The 22,389-nt window shown below is 38.3% G+C and overlaps 2 protein-coding genes across 2 annotated transcripts in view; one reads left to right on the top strand and one right to left on the bottom strand.

Moving 5' to 3' along the window:
• Neto (Neuropilin and tolloid-like) overlaps positions 1–22,389 on the top strand; it is a 68,244-nt gene that overhangs the window by 10,233 nt on the left and 35,622 nt on the right. The window contains exon 3 of the mRNA XM_068302697.1: positions 21,314–21,535. Coding sequence (XP_068158798.1) covers positions 21,349–21,535 — 187 coding nt within the window. The 5' untranslated portion in view covers positions 21,314–21,348. The remainder of the gene's footprint in view (positions 1–21,313; positions 21,536–22,389) is intronic.
• Positions 902–15,911, bottom strand: LOC137582966 (probable cyclin-dependent serine/threonine-protein kinase DDB_G0292550). Its single transcript, XM_068297804.1, has 2 exons — positions 15,864–15,911; positions 902–2,637 (listed from the first exon to the last, which is right to left on the bottom strand). Exons 1-2 carry the CDS (start codon positions 15,909–15,911, stop codon positions 1,126–1,128), a joined length of 1,560 nt encoding a protein of 519 aa, XP_068153905.1. The 3' UTR covers positions 902–1,125.

Genomic DNA, 22,389 nt, shown 5'->3' with positions numbered 1-22,389 from the left:
TGAATTTTTAACTATTTATACGATGTGTGTGTGTGTGTGTGTCTGGATCGTTTCATCGTTTTCTAACTGCCTAACAGCAATTCCACACATTCAAACCAGACTCAGACTTGGCCAAAGCGTTGACAAATTTATGACCTTGTTTTGCCTCTGCTTTCCAACCATTTTCGGGTGTGAGATGATTCAATGTTGGTTGGGTTGTTTTTCTTTTTGTGTTACCATGAATTTTGGTTTGTCAATTTTGGTAGAAAAAGTTTAACATTTGCATTCGCATGGCATTATAATTTATTCTATGCTTAGACCAGTTGCGAATTATAATTACCTGAGCGAGAAAATGCAAGAAGCATACACTTAAACCAGAAGCAAAGCACAATTAGTATGCTTTTTCAAACATATAAAGAAATTCTTGCATATCCTGTGAATAAAATATAACTCAGAGTTTGTAGACAGTTTTTAATTTGGAAGGCAAATGGAAAGATATAATTTTGCATACTTTAGATTAACAATCAGCACTTTATATTGTATATCAAATGTCTGCATAGATGAAATGTATAATGCAATACCTTTTATCCTTACAGCGGTTAGAGAATATAACTTGTCCGCTTGTTCGTTCCGTCGTTGCAGATCAACTTCCGGTTAAGATGAAGCATGAAAATCATTCGGATCGGACCACTATAGCAGTTACAGTGATATACAAAGAATTTCTTGATAAAGGATCTGAAAAAGGGTTTCAGATCGTGGAATAAAATTGCAAATGTATAGATTTTTTGAATGCTGCATTTAATTTATATGGTTTACTACTTATGGTTAACAAAAATCAGTGGCGTATATTAGGGATAAAGGGATATTTCGTGGGGTCAGTTTCGTTAGAGTCCTGGAAGAATAGCTGGGGTCGATTCATTCATTCGGATTGCGTATTGTGTCGCTTAGTTGCGGTTGGACAGACAGTTGGTGACTTCGGCACGGATGCGACAAGCCTTGGTCTCACGATCGAACCACTGACCGGATGGGCAGGATTGACGTCTGGCGCGATTGTTGCGGCAAACATAGAAGCGGCGGCAGTGTCTGGAATCTACAAAGAATGTTCCATCTTCCAGACCAAGGCAGTCGCCCCGCGAAGCCAGCACCTCAGCCAATTTGACTTTCAACGATTTTGTTGGCTTTCCTGTCACTGCGACTGCACCCGAGTCTGGGGCAGGAGCGCATGTCGTTGTGGTTGTTTCGCAAGGAGGCTTTGTTGTCGTTGTTGTTTCCACGCGACAGGTTGTCGTCGTTGTAGTGGTTCGGGGCTTGCAAGTTGTTGTCGTCGTGGTTGTTCGTGGTTTGCAAGGTGGTGGTTTGCAAGTTGTTGTTGTTGTCGTTGTTGTTGTTTTGCAAGGTGGTGTTGTTGTTGTCGTCGTTGTTGTTGTTTTGCAAGTTGTTGTGGTCGTCGTTGTTGTTGTTGTTTTGCAAGTTGTTGTTGTTGTCGTTGTTGTTGTTGTTTTGCAAGTTGTTGTTGTTGTGGTTGTTGTTGTTTTGCAAGTTGTTGTGGTCGTCGTTGTTGTTGTTGTTTTGCAAGTTGTTGTTGTTGTCGTTGTTGTTGTTTTGCAAGTTGTTGTTGTTGTTGTTGTTTTGCAAGTTGTTGTTGTTGTCGTCGTTGTTGTAGGTTTGCAAGTTGTTGTTGTTGTCGTCGTTGTTGTTGTTTTGCAAGTTGTTGTTGTTGTCGTTGTTGTTGTTTTGCAAGTGGTTGTGGTCGTCGTTGTTGTTGTTGTTTTGCAAGTTGTTGTTGTTGTCGTCGTTGTTGTTGTTTTGCAAGTTGTTGTTGTTGTCGTCGTTGTTGTAGGTTTGCAAGTTGTTGTTGTTGTCGTCGTTGTTGTTGTTTTGCAAGTTGTTGTTGTTGTCGTTGTTGTTGTTGTTTTGCAAGTTGTTGTTGTTGTCGTTGTTGTTGTTTTGCAAGTTGTTGTGGTCGTTGTTGTTGTTGTTGTTTTGCAAGTTGTTGTTGTTGTCGTCGTTGTTGTTGTTTTGCAAGTTGTTGTTGTTGTCGTCGTTGTTGTTTTGCAAGTTGTTGTTGTTGTCGTCGTTGTTGTTGTTTTGCAAGTTGTTGTGGTCGTCGTTGTTGTTGTTGTTTTGCAAGTTGTTGTTGTCGTCGTTGTTGTTGTTGTTTTGCAAGTTGTTGTTGTCGTCGTTGTTGTTGTTGTTTTGCAAGTTGTTGTTGTTGTCGTCGTTGTTGTAGGTTTGCAAGTTGTTGTTGTCGTCGTTGTTGTTGTTTTGCAAGTGGTTGTGGTCGTCGTTGTTGTTGTTGTTTTGCAAGTTGTTGTTGTTGTCGTCGTTGTTGTTGTTTTGCAAGTTGTTGTTGTTGTCGTCGTTGTTGTAGGTTTGCAAGTTGTTGTTGTTGTCGTCGTTGTTGTTTTGCAAGTTGTTGTTGTTGTCGTCGTTGTTGTTGTTGTCGTCGTTGTTGTGGTCGTCGTTGTTGTTGTTGTTGTTGTCGTCGTTGTTGTAGGTTTGCAAGTTGTTGTCGTTGTTGTTGTTGTTGTCGTTGTTGTTGTTGTTGTTGTTCTGCAGGTTGTTGTTGTGGTCGTCGTCGTTGTAGGTTTGCAAGTTGTTGTTGTCGTCGTTGTTGTAGTTGTGGGTTTGCAGGTTGTCGTCGTTGTTGTTGTGGGTCTATTGCATGGTGGTGGAGGAGGAGGTTTATTGCAAGGCGGTGGTGGTGGTGGAGGTGGTGGTGGAGGTGGTGGTGGTGGTGGAGGAGGTGGTGGTGGTGGAGGAGGAGGTTTATTGCAAGGCGGTGGTGGCGGTGGAAGTGGTTTGTCACAAGGAGGTTTCACGGAAAGATCTCCATTATTGTCAGGACGGTGTCCCGAAACAACAGCACCGCTACGATCGCCATTAATGCATTGAACTAGGATGGGCAAGTTGCAGGATTGGGTTTTGGGGTCGAAAACGAGGCCAATTGCACATTCTTGCCTCAGTGTTCTGCCACGCAGACAGATATAGAAGCTGGAACAACTTTCTGGATCGGCAAAGGAAAGACCATTGTGATGCTCTCTACAGTCCGGCTGTTGGTTTGCACTGCTGCATCCGGTAAAGGATAACAGGACAGTTACAAAAGTGAGTACTAGCAAGTTGTCTGAAAGAAAAAGCCAATTGTTAGATGGAGTTTCTACGGAAGTTATGAATTATCCAACATACAAGCTCTCATTGCAATATGTTCGTTGCTTTGCGGCTTCACAGTACGAACTTCTGGAAGTGAGGCCCGGCTTTTATACTGTTCTTGGAGGACTCTTATCGCCACAGCCAATTACACCAAACACTTAAACCACTCAACCAGATATGATAATACTCAGAGCATGTAAAGAAAGCTTGTAGGAAGCATAAATAGTGCTCTCGTGGCTATTAGATAATTGAATGTCAGATTGACCATGACATGTGTCAGAAGACAAATAGTTGAGACCCGAAAGCTTTTACCATAAAAAGTATTTGAAAATTTTCTTCGTCCACTTGAGAAGTCAGACTCTGTATCTGTATCTGTATCTGTATCTGATAAAGAAGCTGGTTAATATCTCGCTTTACATTGTATGTTTAACGAATACCCATTTTTGAGATATGACTGAAACTTTTGACAGATAGTTGAATAACCAATTGAAGAGAGTATAATGACGCTTTCTTCAACTAAATTTAACATTTGCTATATTAAAAATTAGTTTGATTTACTACTACTAGAAGATAGAAGAAGCTTCCCATCGATTATATGTGTTTACAAATATCAATAGAATTTTATTTTGTTCACATTGCTGAATGAAAAGTAAAAGCTGCGCCACCTTACGATCGGAGCGAATCTTTCATACCGAACACACATCGGGATGGGCTTCTGGGAGTGATAAACACAGCCTAAGAATGCTGATGCTGTTTGGGCTGCTGAATGATCATGATTATCTTATGTTCTTGTTGCCAGGTGAAGGCCAGGTCCATGGCATCTCTCGAAGGTGCTTCTTTCCCATATGTGTTTGTCTCTGTCTGTGCGAGTGCGGAAAAATGTTTTTACAACATGATGAGGATGATAACTAAAGTTGAGTTGAGTAGAGGTCAAGTGCCAAAATTCTGCAAGTGTTTTTCAAAACACACAGCCGTCAGACCCTCCGCACTTTCCCCTCATACCATTTCAATTGTACATACATCTGTTTGCCAAATCTTAGAAAAAATCTGGCAAAAATCAAATTGTTGGGGGGCGTATTGATATTTTGTTATTTGGCCTCTTCTCTCACTCTCTCTCCATCTCTCTCTAATCCGAAACACTCTTGCCCTTACCCTCAGTCATCACATCATTGCCGCTTTATGACTTGAGCATGCTGATGGTATTGACATTTGGCTTGGGTCATTTGGCATGCTGAACGCAGCCTGTAAAATAGTTGAAATTGACTGTTAACTGATTTCCTCCCTCTATCTCTACTCTTAAACCCCAATCCGCAATCCAAAAAAGTTGCCAAAGAGCCCAGTGCAAACAAGAGATTTCGGTTTATGGCCTCAGACCCCGGAAGTGTTAGGCCATTGGCCAAGTGGCCGCAACAAAAAACAAAAAGCAAGGAAAGTGGACAAGTGTTGGCCATTTGGCAGCCGATAAAATGGGCAGATCGCCTAAGGGGGCGTGTGAGTGCGTAATAATTTTTACACCAGCACACATACAAACACACACACACACACACACTCAATTCACTCATTCAGTCGCAAAAACAAATCAGCCAAAAAGGGCGGCCAGTTGATTTCGGTTAGTGCGCTGGCTGTCCGTCTGGCAGGCCCATGTCATGGACATGGCCAGTAAAGTCCATGTCCGACATGGCCAAAAGTTTTGCAATTAAATATGGTTGTTGCAGTTAAGATTTATGCGCGAAATTTTATACTTGCTACCCATTGGGAAAAAATCCATTATCAACGGGGTCCATATGAATCATTTCATTGTGTGTTAATTCATCAAGAGGCAAACTGATTGTTTTTCTCTATCTAACAGTCTAAACATTGAATGACCTGCCATTTGCCTTCTAACTCGAATCGTCATCCATTGGATTAGGTTAAGTGAAATGTCTTTAACTTTCAAAAACGAAATTTATGAATTTGTCAAGGCAAACATTAAGAGATAGTTCTAGGGTATCAGCATATTCTCATTGTGAATTCGTAACATTTCTCTCCCTAATTTGCAATGCACAAAGGCAAATAAAGTTACAATTGCTGTTGGCAAAATCCTCGCCCTTTTTCCCCCTGTTGTGCCTCTCGTTCGTTTTCTCTGTCTCTTCCCCCAGTTTATGGTGCGCTCTCTGTCGCTCCCGATGTCTTTCTCTCATGTCTATTTGCCATAAATTATTATTTATTTAAAGCGTAAACTATTTGCGATATTTGGGAAAAATGTTCAACAAACCATTTAAAAATGAATGCATAAACTATTTTCAATTTACGTAAAATACTTGGTTTTATTTTTTGTTATTGCTGTTGTTGTTGTTGTTGTTTTCCTTTTTGTTTGTTTCTTCGTGTGTGTGTGACAAAAGGCATAGCCAATGTCTATTTGACGTGCTTGATTTTGTTATGTTATACATATATACCTTTTTTTTTGGTTTTGTGGCTCATATCACTTATACGCACTGTGTACTGCAGATGCTTTAATAAAAAATGCTAATAAATAACAAAATTAATCAATCGATTTTATTACTTAGAGAAACAATACTTTTGTATTATTTATAGAACGTATCAAACATAATTGAAATGATATTACCAATGACCTGCCATTTGACCATTCAGCTTAAATAGAAAATTAAAGAATTGGAAAATGAAAAGAGAGTTAAAAATGGCATTAGGAAATTTCATATAAAATAGAGACCTAGTTGACATGAAGTTTAAGGGGAGACTGGAATGTTAAAAGTGGCATAAACTAGATAAGCACGAAACAAAGGTTAAAGTCGATGATTGTAGACTAATTTTGTGGGTTAGTGGGATTAAGATTAGATGGTAATAGGAATTTAATACATTGCCAAAGAACATGTATCTAACTTGTATCTAACTTGGCATTAGTTGTTAAAACAAAGTAGATTGCAAAAGAAGAAATAACTAAGCCATAAAATTGAAATTTTCTTCTATGCCCCAAAATGTAAATCAAATGATGACCCAGGCTATAAAGAACCCAAGACAAAGCATGGCTCAATGTAAAAGTTATTTTAGTGCATACAAGCACACACACACACACACACACCTATACACATGCACATCCATGTAAAATGGATGGAAAATTAAATTAAGCGTAGACACGGAAGGATTTGAAAGCTTGTTTGGAGACACTGAGAAGAGATTTTGGATCAACAAAAATGTCTTGTATGCTATGAGGCAGTGTAAAACTCATTAGTGAAGTGACCGGAAATCTTATGAAAATCTGTAAGGACACACACACATACATATATGTATGTACACACATACGCATGGTGAAAAGGATTGCTGGTATCCTGTGTAGTGGGTGTGCAGGTGGATGAGGTAATGGGAGAGGCAAAATGATAGTCAGTCATGCATGTACTTCAATTTTTCAGCAAAATGAGTGCACATTTGACAAAACACACACCTTCGGTGTATGCTGAAGAAGAAGAAGAAGCAGCAGCAGCAGCAGCAGAATCAGGAGCCAAAATAATAAAAATCCCTGCAGGACATATGTATGTAGACACACACACACATGCTGTCTTTCTCTTACGCTCTCTCCCCTTGGTCTCATGTTTTTGCTTTACATACTTTTTACTTTTTTTCTTCTCTTTTTTATCAGAGAAGTGGGGAGGATAAAACCTAAAACAAACAAAAACTTTGCACAAATATGTTTGCCTCTGTGTCTATGTGTGTGTGTGTGTGTGTGTGTGTGTGTGTGTGTGTGTGTGTGCTTATGGAGAGCCTAATTCAAGCTCATATTTTATAACAATAACAAAATCACTGCATTGGACGTAGTTTCGGGACCTGCTAAGGCAGCAAAAAAGTACAACAACAAAAAAGAAACCAAGAAAATATCCTGTAAACAAGACAAACATGGACACACGGCACAAAACTGTCGAGCTAAACTACGTGAGCTGGCACCTCCTAACACGACCCATAAACATCACTAGCAACAACAACAACAAGAACATCTACTGCTAAAAAAGGCAAACAAAATACATCAAGGACAAGAAAATGCCTAAAATGGAGAGTTTTGTGTTTTGTTCCATTTAGAGCAATTTCTTAAGTTTTTGTTAACTTTAAGATTTAATTGGTTAACTTAGATTTCAATTAAGTAACAATTTATTGCTTATTCAATCGTTTCATCACTTGGAAATTGATAATTGGAAAGTGAATATCTAAAGCGGAAAATGAAAAGTGTGAAAAGCTTCTTACATTTTGTTTAGTTTAATTAAAATTTGATTCATTTTGTAGAAACTAATCTTTGCATTCAATTGTTCTTTCAATTGAATACAAAACAACAAAAAACCAAAAAAAAAAAAAAAAAACACAAAAAGGTGGCAATAAAACCATTTTTTTACCCTGGTTTTTCTCTTTTCTTTTCGGTTTTGGCCAGTGCACAATTTTAGCTTTGTTGGCTAAAACAAAAGAAAACAAAAACAAGAAATACTGATATTTTTACCCAAAGTCATTGAGTTTTTCATTCTCTCCACTCAATTGCCAATTGCCAACAAACTAAAAGGCAGGCCGAAATGAAAAATGTAATATTTATACAAAGTATTATTTGTATATGTATGTATATAAGATGAATGTTGTTGTTATTGTATAAACTTTACTTCATTTATACCTCATGCCTTGGGCATTTTGTAAACTGGTTGATTGGATAATTACTTTGATTCTACCCATTTACATGGATAATCAATTGTGTTTCATTTGGAAGAATGCCAATCAATGCGCTTCATTGTTGGACCCTTGCTTTAAGACGGATGCACTATCAAGATCCTTTAGAAAACTAATGCTGCAGTTCCATTTGGAGTTTGGTCGACTGTGTTATAATTGATTCAGTTAAAAGAGACAAACAAATAAAAGCCTAAATATCCTAAGAGTAGTTTTACCTATTGAAATGGATTTCTAGACCCATCATTGAACTCTATATCATATAAGATATTTCTCAAATGAAGACGAGCTTTCTTAGTCTGGCCTTCCTTGGATAATTAACAACTGCATAAAAATAATCGATTAGCCTTTAATTCTTTCTTATTGTAGTATTTTAAAAAGACAATTGTTATAAAAATAATTACAAAACGTATAGAAAGTTTAGCACAAGTTAAGTTGGTTAACTTTTTTGGTTTAATTTTTCAGTTTTACAAATAGTCGAATAATTGCACTTGTTCTTTGGCTACTTCAATGCTTTTTATTTTGTTTTTGTTTTCGTTTTTTATTTCAATTTTCCACAACGACATCGTGTTGTTTTCCCATGCAAATTTTCCCTTAAACATTTTGTGGTGGTGTTTTTTCGTTTTTTATGCTTTCTTCCTCTTAACTATTCACCGCCTACTATACTTTTTTTTTATTCATTTATTTCATGGCATTTTTCCCATTTTACTTTCTCAAATGCTCCATCGACTGTTGGACAATTGAAGTGGCGATCCAACAAAATTAATAACAAATCTGGTGGGCCAGAGCCTTCAAGCCGACTTGCAAATGCTCTATAGATCAACATTTACTCTACTCAATTGTTTGTTTACTTTGATTTTTGTTAAATGTTTGCAATCAGCTGTTTTTTTGAAAAGATTTGTATTTATTATATTAAAATTACAGAGTATCAAAAAACAATTACATATTTTAAATTTATTTTGTGTTGATTTTTTTGTTTTTTGTAGAGACTTTTGCCCAAAGTTGTGTGTGTTTTTCCTTTTGTCCTTTATTTGCTTTGCTTGGTAAACTCAATTGTTAAATTGTCCTTGCTCTTGTTTTTATTTCATTCTCTGAGATCAAATAATACGAAAAAGTTTTGTGGTCGTGACTAAGCGATGAAAATTTGTCGTAAAACTATGTAAGACAATCTTTTTGAATGTAACTGAAAATAAAATGTTGTTACAAAAGGCCAAGATGAGTGTGTAAGATAGTGAATCTTTCAAGTATCGCAGGAGTAGAGAGAATGAAATCCAGCAATTTGTAAACGATTGTCTTAGTAGGCAAAGCAAAGTTTGAATGAATAAAACTTGTGACCAGATCAGATCTGTGTGGTTCTTATAATTGCAAAACACTTGAGAAGAGTTCAAAACAGACTTTGGTTTGCTATTAATGTCCTTTAGGAGTCTCTCGTTATTAATTTAGTTCGAATTTGCTACTAATATTGATTTGATATCAATATTTTTTGACTCTTAATATCAGCAGAACTAGAGGCAATGGCAAACATTGTTGATAAGTGTGTAAACAAATTGATAAATGCAATAGCAGCAACAAGAATAGAAGAAGAACGAACGAAAAGGAAATTAATGGCTTTTGCCTTTAGTTCTGGGTTAAATGGATTGTCCTTGTTTAAGGAATTGTGCTGAATTTGCTTTACAGCAGGTCAGACATGGCATCGAGAGGATCTGTAGCAGCAGCAGCAGCAGCAGCAGCAGGTGGCTCGTAGTCCTTTTGCTCATTTAGTTTGCAGCGAATGGAAAGAGGTAGCTAAAGGGAAATTGATAAAGACTGAGAAATGGTTCAATTGATGGATATCCTCAATTTGGCTAATTGAATGAACTTTTCATTATTCTACTAAATGGCATTGTGGGGCAACTTAGTTTACACCTTAATAACTTGCTTTGGCCCAACATTTACTCAGCCATATTAATTAACTATTCAGCATTTATGCATTGTTTGTTTCACATTTCAATAGGTATTATATTTCCAATTATCAAAAGTAATTTACCATCAAAAGGCTTGGCAGGAGAAGCAAAGCAAGTGAAAGAGAGAGAGAAAGAGAAAAAAGTTAAAATTTACATTGTTTAGCAAATTTTTGCTAATCTAAATTAAAGTTTAGTTCATTGCTTATGTAAGATAGAGTTTTAGCAATCGAAAAAGTTTCTTATTTATTTATTTTTTTTTGCGACAAATGGCCAAATGAAAAGAAAATGTCCAAAGCTTGGCATGCGATTAGATGGGACTGTCAGTATATTATATGCTACGCTGCACACACGCACAAACACACATATATACACTTACATCTGTATGTGTGTGTGTGTGTGTGTTGGCCAACTGTCTGCAAATCCGATTATGTGAACAAAACGCGTTCTGTGCACGAATTACTGTCGGGAGAAATAAAATGCAACATTATTCTTTTTTGCCGGTGTCGTTTTTGTGGTCTTTTGGCCATTGACGTTGCGTATACGCCACATATTACCTAACAACCGGTGAATGTCCTGATGTCCACTTTAACTCACTAGTCTCTCTCTCTCTCTTTCTCTCTCTAATTCTGTCCCTCTGTTCATGCATGTTCAGCCTGAAAATAATCTATATGTAAGAGAGAGAATGGCCAAACGGCGAGAGAAAGAGGCAGAGACGGAGAACGAGAACTGAAGAGAGGGCGGAGGGAAGTTAAAGCGAGCTATAAAATGCTTGAGCTTTTATTTATAACGACATCAGAAATTAATCTTGCATTATGTGTGCGCGTGTGGAGTTATTCGTTGGTTATTTGGCGGTAGCTTATCCTTTTCATGAAGTATGTAGACATCACACACACACACATACGCCCATCAGACACATACTAAACATAGATATACCTGTTAAATTACATTTTTGTATATATGCATGTGTCCATCCAACAAAATTGTCTGAAATGCTATGGTTCTGTCTTCTTTAACTAAATATTGCATTTACTTGTGGAAGTAAAAGAAGGATGTGGAGTCCTTTAAAGAGGTCCTTTATGTAGATAAGTTTGTACTTTTCTGTTTAGTTTCTCAGATAACTGAGATCTAGTATGAGGATCCACTGTGGACTTATCTCATTAATGTGGTCTGTGTAGATAAGCGAGTTTTTCTTGTGCTCAGTGTAAATGTTGTTTGTTTTCACTTTTGTCGGGTGTCGCTGTTATGGGATTTTAGTTACGGATGGTCACGAGGAGGCAGGAGATTGCTGCTGGCACTGTCGCTTCATCTCCATCTTCATTGCCATCACATTTTCATCCTGCTGTAGTATACCCTGCAGCTGCACAGTAGAAAACCAAAAACAAAAAAGGGGTTTAAAATACGTTTGCTGAAAACCATGAACCAAATGTATCTAAATGTCTACTGAATTTGTGGATAAATAAAATAATGTTGCCCATAACCATGTAATGGGAATAGTGCGTCGCTTTCTTGTTTTGTTAAAGGGTGTAATCCGCGTCGATGTTATGAGAGATTCGAACTTTGTTTTTGTTTCCGTCGTGTTGTTAGCGTGTGTCTTGTCGCTCTGCTCATTTCATGAAAAATTACAACTCTCAGCATCATGCGTAACGTGCTATAAATTCCAAGAGGTACACCCATCTACACACACACACACACACACACACACAGACATCCATACACACACACCTTTTGAAATTCGCTGCGTGTAGGATAATTCATTGCTTATTATCTCTTTTGAAGCTGCAATTTTCGGGGTTACCTTTCCTTACTCATAATTTTTTTTTGCTTTCCTCTTTTATGAGATAGCAAATGCTTTATTAATTTAGTGTGTGCCTGGGGCAAGGCTATCTAGATGAGGCTGGACAAAGACACAGAAAGTGAGAGAGATGAGGTGAGTGGGTGAGATGGGACCTCTTGAGATCGGGTGGTTTGTTAAGGTGAGGTTGCTAGAGCCCAAAACGTGTTAGCCAGACAATCGAGCCTAATGATTTATGAACTAGAAGCGAGCCTAGCCACAAGGATGCCAACATTTTTTGGTAGCCCTGTTGGGCTGTTTGCCAATTTTCTTTTCTCTCGTTTGGCCTCCTGCATTCTCCTGCGGTTCCGATGATATATGATGCTGTAGTTTACCGACTGCTTAAATGAATTTTTCACACTGAACCCACACACACACACACAGTCCCCCTCTGTCCCTCCTGTCCCCCCAACAAAGAACAAAAAATACAAATCTGAGTAACAAAACGAAGAAAAACAAAAGCAAAAGCCAAAGAAAAACTAAAGTTCAAGCTCTCAAGTTTATGTGACAATTATGGGCCATTTTTACTAGCGGGAAACAGAATATTAATGTGGGTTTGATTCACTTCTTGATTAATATTTAATTCATTATCATCATCATGACTAGTGGTGTGTTGAACATGAAGATCCATTTGTGTAGGTCTTTAAGGGTGGCATTAGAGGCGGCATGTGCCACAATTGTATATTGCAGGGCACCAGCTTGTATGTTTCTTGCCTTGGCAATCAAATCGCCATCGGATATTTGCTTCTGGTGTAGGCACGACTTCAATAGCAAATCCCCCCATATAGACATGGTTGGGAAAACACCAGACTTGCGAGTATATGAAACTCAATGACCGACTCTGACCTTTGGCGTTGAGACAAATGAAATGGGTTGTATTGATCATATCGAGATTGTCACATAAATGCAATGTGGATAGCTTCAAAGCGGCAAATAGCATTGTTTTTTTCCTATTCATAAATATGGTGACTGGCTCATTGACAGTGACCAGGGCGGAACGAAATTTCAAGCTGATTTCCATGTCGTAGATTCCAGTGCAAATTCTATATAAGCGATTCACCCGATTGACAAAGGGTAAACAGTTATTGGACATCGGTTGATATGGTTCATTCACGTCCATCCAGCAGTTGCATAAACGAATATACCATCCACCATAGATTAGGATGGCAATAACAAGCACAATCCTTTGCCACAAATACATTATTAAATTTTCGAATCGAATTTGTTGCTGTTGTTGTTGTTGACAATCCAAGCAAAGTGACTTTAAGTACACCAAACACATACATACATAATGTTGGGTCTTTGAATCGATAGTCATGGATATATGGATACAGAAATATATTTCTTGATTTCTTTTCCCCAAAATTGAATCTTCTCTTTTAATAACTAGTTACACGTGTTCCTGTCCGGCTTATAAAAACACACATACGCAGTGTATGCCAGCTTGAGTAAAACTGAGCTTCCGTTTCAATTTGCAAACCAAATTTATCAGCGTTTCACAAACGGAAAATAATTGTCTTAAATATTTTGATATCAATCTTCAGTAGGTTTCAAATATAGAAAAGTCAGAGGCCATTCAAGAGGCTTAAGGATTTAACTTTTTTTCGACCTTGAGGCCTGCACAAATATGTGTTAGCCAAAATAAGCCATTTCCTAGTGAACTTGTACTGTGAACTCGTGACAAACTGATTCTCGTTTCTTGTTGTTTGTGGTCTCTGTATGCCGTTTGTTTGGCAAACTTACATACATAATTATATACATACATAGTGTATGGCACACATATGTACATAGATATGTACGTATATGGAATACTTATGGCATTATAGTGGCTTAACACCATGAAGAGGATGAGGCATGAAGCAGGAGGCATTGAGCTCTGCAACAGAAGCAGCTTCCAGCTAATTCATGTGCCGCGCCTTAGCATGCCGGATGGCTGCTTCATTAAAACCAAACTTGCCCGCCGACAACAACTACCCCAAAACACACACACACACAGAATACCCCCCCCACCACCCTCGCTTACTACCCCGGGGGGTTGATGGTGTTGAAGGATTTTCTTCATTTTTAAAGCCTTTTTTGCCCATTTATCAACTGATAGCTCGAAAAAGTTTGCGTGTGCCATGCATTAAAACTAACTTGAGCTACTTAAAGTGAACTTAAAACATGAAACAAGTCCCCAGCGAGTAAAAGAGACTGAAAACGAAAACATGAGCGGGAATAAACATGAGCAACAAGAAGAACTCAAATGCTGGGGGGGCTGGAACGATAAACCGAAGGAAGGACAACTCAAAAGCAAAGTTTAAGTTTGAGTAAATACACGACAAGAGCAGGAGCAAGAGCAAGAGCAAGAGTAAGGGAGAAAGTGTCACAGAGCGAGAAAGAAAGCATCATCGCAAAGACATAGCAATTCGGTTAACTGAAGCACGTTGAACGTTTTTAAATTCAATTTTACAAAGTTGAAAGCTAATGATGGCGCAAAAACTAAGTGGCCACTTGATTTGACAAACGGGACACATACAGAAGTGAAGAACTTCTTGGTCACAGTTCACTTTACCTTCTCTCACCTTGCCACCAAGCAACTTGCAACCACGCACACACACACCCACACACCCACACAGCAGAGGTAGATGTAGTTCTTACCACTTACCCATGCACCTAACTCGCTTCATCTGTCTTTCTCTCTCTCTCTATCTTCTAAGAAACAAAATGTTACTAAGCTTCAACGAGTTTACAGCTCAAGTTTTCTGACTTTATCTCTCTCTGTGTGTGTGTGTGTGTTGTTTAGGAGTAAAGTGCAGTTTTAAGCTTGTCAAACGTCTCCAATCGATATCGGAGTCGTTAAATAAATGATTTTACTGCTCTCATGCTGAATGTCTGCTTTATGGCACCAATTCTATTCATACCTTTGTTCATAAATAAGCAGACATTTCTCTCTTGTGTTAGATTGTTAATAAACAAATTCTTGTCCAGATCATTGTGATTTCAGGAAACCAAAAATAAAAAAAAAAAACGAACAAAAGACCCTTTGTTCTTTTTTCATTTTGAATTTCCAACTCTAGTTAGTTGATTTCAAAATATTTCGACCACAAACCCACAATAAAGGTGACAAAACTTTATTACTCATACAGTGGCAGGCAAAAGTGAGCTCGAGATTATTAAAAAAAAAGGACAATTCAATATCTTTTGATAGGTCAGCTTAATTAATGGCCTGCAATGTTCATGACCAAGAACCATTCGAATAAACAATTGTATTTGGGTATTCTTGAGTTCATCCTTTATGTAGTTGAAATAGTTAACAAATATTCTCTGGTGAAACTTGATTTGAGAAATTGCCACACGACCTGCCATTGACTTTTAATTGAGTTACTCGGTTCAAGTTCTGATTCTCATTTTGCTTCAATTTCGTATTTCGGATTCAGACACAAAACTTTTGCACTTGGATCATACATACATAAATACCATACGTGTAACGAGTATATGGCGGAAAAAAGTTTATTGAGAAAACGCAAACTCACAGGATATCACTTGACTAAGCAAAAATCAAAATATATTCCATTTGGAGTAAGTACCAACTGGGAGAGATGGTGTATGTGTATGGGTGTGTGTGTGTGTGTTAACGAAAACGAAAGTCAAAGACTGTAATATAATCGAAATTGTGGCAACTGGAATGCTGAAACGTGAGCAATATGCTATTCTGGCCATTTTTGGGTATTCTCTGGTTCAATTTTTTCTTTTCTTTTTCCTTTGTCCAGCTTGTCATCATCAAAAGAGTGAGAGAGAGAGAGAGAGAGAGAGAGAGAGGGAGAGAAAGAGAGAAAGAGAGAGCTCGGTTTTTCGGTTGATGGTCAACAACAGTTGGTTTTTTGGTTTGGCTGGTTGAATGGCTGGTTGTCCGGGTGACGCATTTCACAATGAGTGAAAGTGGATCTGGTGGCAAACTAATTAAAGTGCGTACATGTGGCAATATTGACAAGCCCACATACACACCACACACACACACACAGCCGCAGGAAGACCTAAGACCTACTTCAGCTCAGCTAAGGAAATTTGGAAATTTTACAAATTAATTTCATGTTTGAAGCAAATTCGTAAACAAGTCTTAATGTGCACTAAAGCGTGTGTTTGTGTGGTGGGTAAAACAGCAAGAGCCGAGAAGAGAAACTCAATGGGTGGTTGGTTAGTTGGGTGGTTGGGTGGCCCATCTAATAATGTTGGGCGCCCGCCAGACATGAATTTAGCATTTATCTAGCGCCACTTGAACTGTCGACATCGTCCTCCTTCTCCTGTCTATCCACTTCCTTCTCCTTCTCGTTCATGTCCACATTCACATCCACGTCCTCATCGTTGTCGTCTCTCCATCTACCAATAAAGATGAAGATGCTGCTGCTTGTATTCGCTGTGAGAAAACAGAGAGACAGAGGGAGAGAGAGAGAGAGAAAGTGAGAGCCAGACGATTGTCTTTCTGGTGGGACTAACTAAGGGGACGATAGCTAATTTCAATGCCTCTTAAGCGCACAGTGGTTGCAATTTGTATGTAGACCAAGAGCTTAGCATGTTTATTGTAAGTCTTAGGCCCTCTTTTTGGGGTGGTTAATGTTAAAAGGTTTCTTAAATCGAGTACTTTTACATTCGCTTTACACTTTATCGAAATGGATCGGCTTACAAGACAAGAAACAAGGCAAAGGCTTTTCGATAGGTCTAGACTAGATCTAGTCTTATATATCTATTTACTAGGTATGTTTCTTCCAAGATGGGACAACAAAGTTTTAAGATTTTCGTCTCAATATACTATACAATAGAACTATTCGAAGGAAGTCCAATAATGAGAGACCAATAAGAAACCGACAAGGCATGGATATGTAAATAAATGACTGCAGTGTAGGCAATTAGTTAATAATTCCAAATCGTTTAAATGTGTTTCTATATAGTCTAAGTTGTTTATGAACTAATTTTTCCCCACTGTGCATTAAATAAAGAGATGGTCTCTGGACATAGGCAGAGTGAGAGAGAGAGATGGAGAGCGTGAGGGAGAGGGAGACCAAGAGTCTTATAGAGTAAAGAGCGTAATGTGCTGAATGGAGGTTGGGTCATTCTGACCCTCTTTCTCTCCCCCAAAGTTGTTGCTGTTGCCACTTATATATGTATGTATATGTAGATGTGATGAGCAGGTTTCCGTCATTGGCATTTTAGCCTAGACCATGTTCGAATTTGTTTCAATTATTGTCCTTCACCCACCTTCCCCCTGTCCGCCCGTCTCCACGCCGCAGACATCGCTGGCTTTTTGGATGTGACACGTATTGCGACTTTAACAGCATGAAGTCATGCACAAGAGAACAAGAAGAAGTAGTTGGAGAATGAGACGAGGGGGAACAGAAATGAAAGTGAAAGTGAAAGAAAGAAGCAGCGGCAACTGGCTGGCCAGTCAAGAGTAAAACAGCCGCTGTTAATATAAAGTAGGTAATTGAGCTCTAGAAGAGGGAAGAGGGAAGGGCGAACCCAAGGGCGTTTGTGGGTGGGTGAAAAAATACAGAAACAGAAAAAAAAGGAAAAGTGAACTTGATCAAATTATCAAAGTATATTGGACATGCTCTTGCTGCTGATTCAGCATTTACAGTTATAAATCATGCGTGGAGATTTCTTTTTCGCCCCTTTCCCCATTTCGCTTTAGTCAATTCGTTTTTGGCTCTAACCAATCAACCACCTAGCTACAATGAATGCACATAAAAAATATAATAATAATTGGATATGAAATGAAAACAATTTTCAAGCCCAATGAGATGGCAGAACTTAACTTGGCTCAACTTGACTTCTGTGTGTGTGTGAGAGAGTGGTGTGTGGGTGTCGTTGGCATCATAATTTCAAATGTAAGCCGCAGGTGCAACCATAAAACTGTTGGCTTCATCTTAACTTTGCTTTATATAATTTGTATGTAAGTATATATATGTCCTTTTTGACCTTATTGAGGAAAACTTCAAGTTTCGCTTTCATTGCCTTGTCAGCTTCAATTATCGCAAAAAGCCAAGTTTGGCTGCTGCTGGGAAGAGAAAGGGACACTACGTACATATGTACATACATGTACATTTGTATGTATGTATGTATATAACCAATGGCAAAAGCCAGTCAACCTCATAATGCGCTTATCAGTGCCACCCACACACACCCACACACACACACAATATACATATATATATATATATGTTTATAGCTGCTTTTTGCATATGCATAAGGCCAATGGGGCGTATACGTAACGACAATACACTTGTAACAATTAGGATGCGTTAAAAGCAGAATTTTTGTAAATCAAACCAGACAAATACCCTATAATTTCGTACAGAAGACAAATTTCACATGAACGTATGTGCATGCATATATGTATATATGTATATGTATTTGTACAATTTGTTATTGTTATGTCTACCCAGACCCGAAAGCCGATGCAGAGAAAGACCACTGTAAGGGCCCATACAAAGCGAAAGCAATAAAATAAATTTTGTATGCCGCATTTTCGCATTGCAGACACCCAAACGAAATGGGCACCTCCCGCCAGCCTTCTCCTCCTCCCCTGAAGGGGGCCCTTTTACCTTCCAAAAACTGAATATGACTTCTTTTTGCTTAGGTAGCGAGGGCCGAGGGGGAGTAATCTTTGTGTAACTTTTGTGCAAAAGGAAAATCGTTTTTTTTTTGTTTCTGCAGCTGCAGTTTTTGGGCAAAGGCGCGCACACACACACATACATTTACGTATGTATGTAGGTGTGTGCACATGTAAGTGCATAAAAATGTTTATGAATTTCAGTTTATGGCGCGTAAAACACGCCAATAAATGTACCAAGGTATTAAAATGCCTTTTTTTCTTCTTCACCAACAAACATAGCCCCTGCGTTGCCTCCTGATGGGCGGGAAGGGGTGGCTGCCACTGTTTGGACTCTTTGGTCTGTTGTTGCCGCACTAATAAACAATCAGAAATGGGCATAAAGTATGTGGAATCAGGCAAAAGGCAGACCAGACCAGACCAGACCTACTTCGCTGAAGGGCAAGTAAGGATGGGTGCTGGGGAGGGGAGGGAGGCAGTGATGTGGCAACGAGACAACCAATTCGGTTTGGAGGTGTTTTGTCGTTCTCCCAGTTTTTCGGGTGCGATTCTTGCGGGAGTATCGCATGAATATTTACATATGCAAAATACATTTCGTTTGCTATCTACCAGCAAAACCCCACCCCCTCACCCCATAAAGAAACCTCCCACTGCGAATTGTTCACATCTCTTTCCGTCTGTTTTGTTGTTGTTTCGAGTGATTTCCTCTGCTCGATTTTGTTGTTTTACTTATATTGTTGCTGCTGTGTGTGTGTGTGTGTGTTTTTTGTTGCTTCTTTTTGTTTGTTGTGCGTTATGCCAAGTGGCTCTAATGCACTTTACGACACTTTATGGTAGGCTGCTTGGAACGGTGTGCCATATGGCAAACGTAAGTTATGGCAAATTGATGAGCACAATATACATACATACATATGTACATATGTATATTTATATGGGTAATGGGTATGAGCATCGATGTGCTCCAATTGGTAACTGCAAAACATTAAGAATAAATCACAATACAAGTACAAGCCTCGAACCCCTTTTTTAGCCCATTGCACCATTAAGACCAACATCCCAGACCCAAACAGAAATAAAAAACAAAACATGTGAGAAATTTCAAAAATGCGATATTTGAACCGTGTCTTCTATATCATGTGTGTGCTTGTCTGTGTGTGTGTGTGTGTGTCGATTTATGGTTGATAGTTGGTTTTCACGTTTCGTCTGCTTCGTGGCACAATTTGATATTTTGCTCAGGAACGCGGTTTCTTGTTTTTTTTCTCATCTTAAAATATGCAAAGCGCATAAAATGACGCTATAATTTCACATTTTTCTGCATCGGAAACAATTTGTTTGTTCGATACACCAGCAACCCCCTTAAAAATTACAGGTAATAAGAGCATTGGAAGAATATTTCCCCTCTTTTTTACCAAATGTTTTTTCAGTTTTTTTCTCTGCCAATTTTCAGTGTGACAACTTGAACTTTGCAATGAACTTTGTCCTTTTCTCAAGTGAATATAAAGTATTTGGTTGCCATCTCAAAGCACTTAGAAAATAAAGTCAAATGATTTTAAAGAGTCTTCTATTGATTTAGCATAAATCGCAATAATATTGGAATGTATTTAAGTCCTGAAAACTGTTTCGGAGACTTATAATATAATATTCTCAAAATCGTCTTTGACAAAAACTAAAACTAAAATGCTTTTTGGTAAATATTTTCACTAAAGTAATGAAAATTTTCTCATTGTGAGTAAATTTCTTGGGTTTTCACGTTTATAGGACTCTCTTGACAAATGAAATGGGTGATGGTGGCGGGGGGTGGGGGGGTGGGGGGATTTGTAAGGATGTTCATGTTTAAGCAATAATAAAATTTTGTGTCGAAACAAAAATATGGCACATATTGAGAATTCTGCCGCACATTAAGGTGAATATAAAATCGAAAATGACTGCCCCATTTTTGGTTTGTTATAGGTAACTGCCGCCGCCCCCCGCCCTTCCCCTCCATCCATAATAGAGGTGTATATATGACTGGTTTAAAATGACCTCCTAGTAGCCTCCTTTTCCCCCCGTTGGCGCCGTCTATCATGACCCAATTGAATTGTTACTCTTGTGCTAATAAAATTTTATGTGCGGCTATTATTAGGCTCTCGTGTCTCCCGTGTATGTGTATGTGTGTGTGTGTGTGTGTCCTGTGTCCTGTGTGGCAGAAACAAACAAAAGACAACACACATTGTCACTTGAAAGGCGCCTGGAAACACTCTTGCTGGGTGTTTTTTTCTCCTGCTCTTCTCTTGCTTCTCTCCTCGTATTGCTTTCACACAGTCTCCTAATTTATTTCCTGTATTGATTTTGCGCCCAGTCGACTTGGCGTCCAAAATTTATGCATAACTTTTGCTTTACCCATTGAATCTTTGATATTCAGACACTTTGATTATACGCCTCGTCTACCATTGCGCCTTCCCTTTCCCTTTCCCATTCCCATTCCCATTCCCCTTCCCTTTCCCGTTCTCCATCCCTTTTTCATTTCTCATTTCCGTTTCTTTTTTGTTTTCGTTTTTTTTTGTTTTTTTGTTTTTTTGTTCTTGTGTTATTTTTATTTTACTTTTTCCATTTTATCTGTGCATGTTTTTCGCATTTTTTGCGCTTCAGTTGTCTTAGGCGGTTCCTCGTGGCGTTAAGTACTTGGTAAAAGAAAACAACGAAAAATAAAAAGACACAAAACAAAAGCATATAACCAAGTTATTGGCCCACTTAAGGATACCCTGTAAAGAGTATCAAATATGGTAACTTAGAGAGCATTTCCTGTTTCATTTCATTTCCTCACATAATTTGAATGAAACTTTGATATATTCATGGATCATATAGTTTAATGTTCATCAGTCGATTCGATCAAAAACTTTAAGCATCTTATACGCCTTTTCATTACCCTTCATTTCGATGGAGAAAGGGGAAAATTTAAGCAAAAGAAATAATGAAATTGCCTACTCAAATAATTTGCATAGTCAGGGAAGACAGAACCACAAACAGTTTCAGAACGAACCTAAAGTGACCAATGTCCCGTTAAGTTCTGAGAAAATAACTTAAATATGTACACGCTCCAGTTAACTATTAACTAAATATTTGTTTCTTTTTCCTGTCTAATTATTGCAGATACGCTAGCTTGAGACGGCGATCGGTCTATACTGATGAATTCCCACAAAATGAGACAAATCGTCGCTTCCACAGTAGAACAGAAGCAGAAGCAGCAGGAGCAGAAGCAAATGTTGCCGGGGTTAAGACAGAGTCGCCTACTTCGCCTACGCCAACATCTATTTCTGAACCCACAGGGCTGCTCTCTGCTAATGTTGCTAATTGTTAGCCAAGCATTTAATGGTAAGTGCCAGAGAATATCATAGAAAACAACAATCAGCCAAGAATCAAGCAACAACTAAGCAACCAAGCGACTTATCTCCATCTTCTTAACGAAACTTCATTCAAGATACACAGAAAGCTCCATGGAACGAAATTGATACAAGTGGCTGCTGTGTCTGGGTTATAATAAAACATGGCCATGACCATTGTCTTGGCCCCTTGGTTTGACCTCATTAGCTGTTCATTTATCTGCTTATTTATGCGACCGTAAACACACAAACACACAGAGGCATATGGCAAATGGCTAAGAGATCTTGCCCTTTTGTATTTGGCCATTTTCCTTTCTACAAGTAAAATGCATACATTTTCCGCAAGCCATAAAAATTCCAAACATCGATGGCCCCAAATTGTAGGCTATAGAAAATAAGATAAAAGAAATCTTGCAGACACACATGTTTATAAAGAGACACACACAAACACACACACACACGTTGTCTGTAATTAATTGACTCACATTTAGGCAAAGCAACAAAAAGAAAAAGAAAAATCTATTCGGCTGAACGATTTGATTTTCTTTTCCAACTGTTTGCCTGAAATTGCAGTCAAGGTCATGACACAGACAACTGAAAGAAGCAGCAGCTAAAGAAGTGAAATAAAATAAACCAAAAGTTTTTGATATTTTTATTTATCTCACAATTCGGTGACTTCAATGAACTAAACTGACTGAATAGAACTTTCATTTGTTGAAATCAAATGTTGTAATTAGTTTTCATAATCTTAAAGGGAACACCTAACATTTAATGATGATGATGAGACAATGATAGACTAAAAGTAAATACTAAAGACATATCGTTCCCCTTTGAGTTTGCTCTAAT

This window comes from Drosophila tropicalis, unplaced genomic scaffold (assembly GCF_018151085.1).
Source record: "Drosophila tropicalis isolate 14030-0801.00 unplaced genomic scaffold, ASM1815108v1 contig_158, whole genome shotgun sequence".
NCBI lineage: Eukaryota > Metazoa > Arthropoda > Insecta > Diptera > Drosophilidae > Drosophila > Drosophila tropicalis.
Note: the sequence above shows the minus strand (reverse complement) of the source record. Positions and strands in the feature narration are given on the sequence as shown.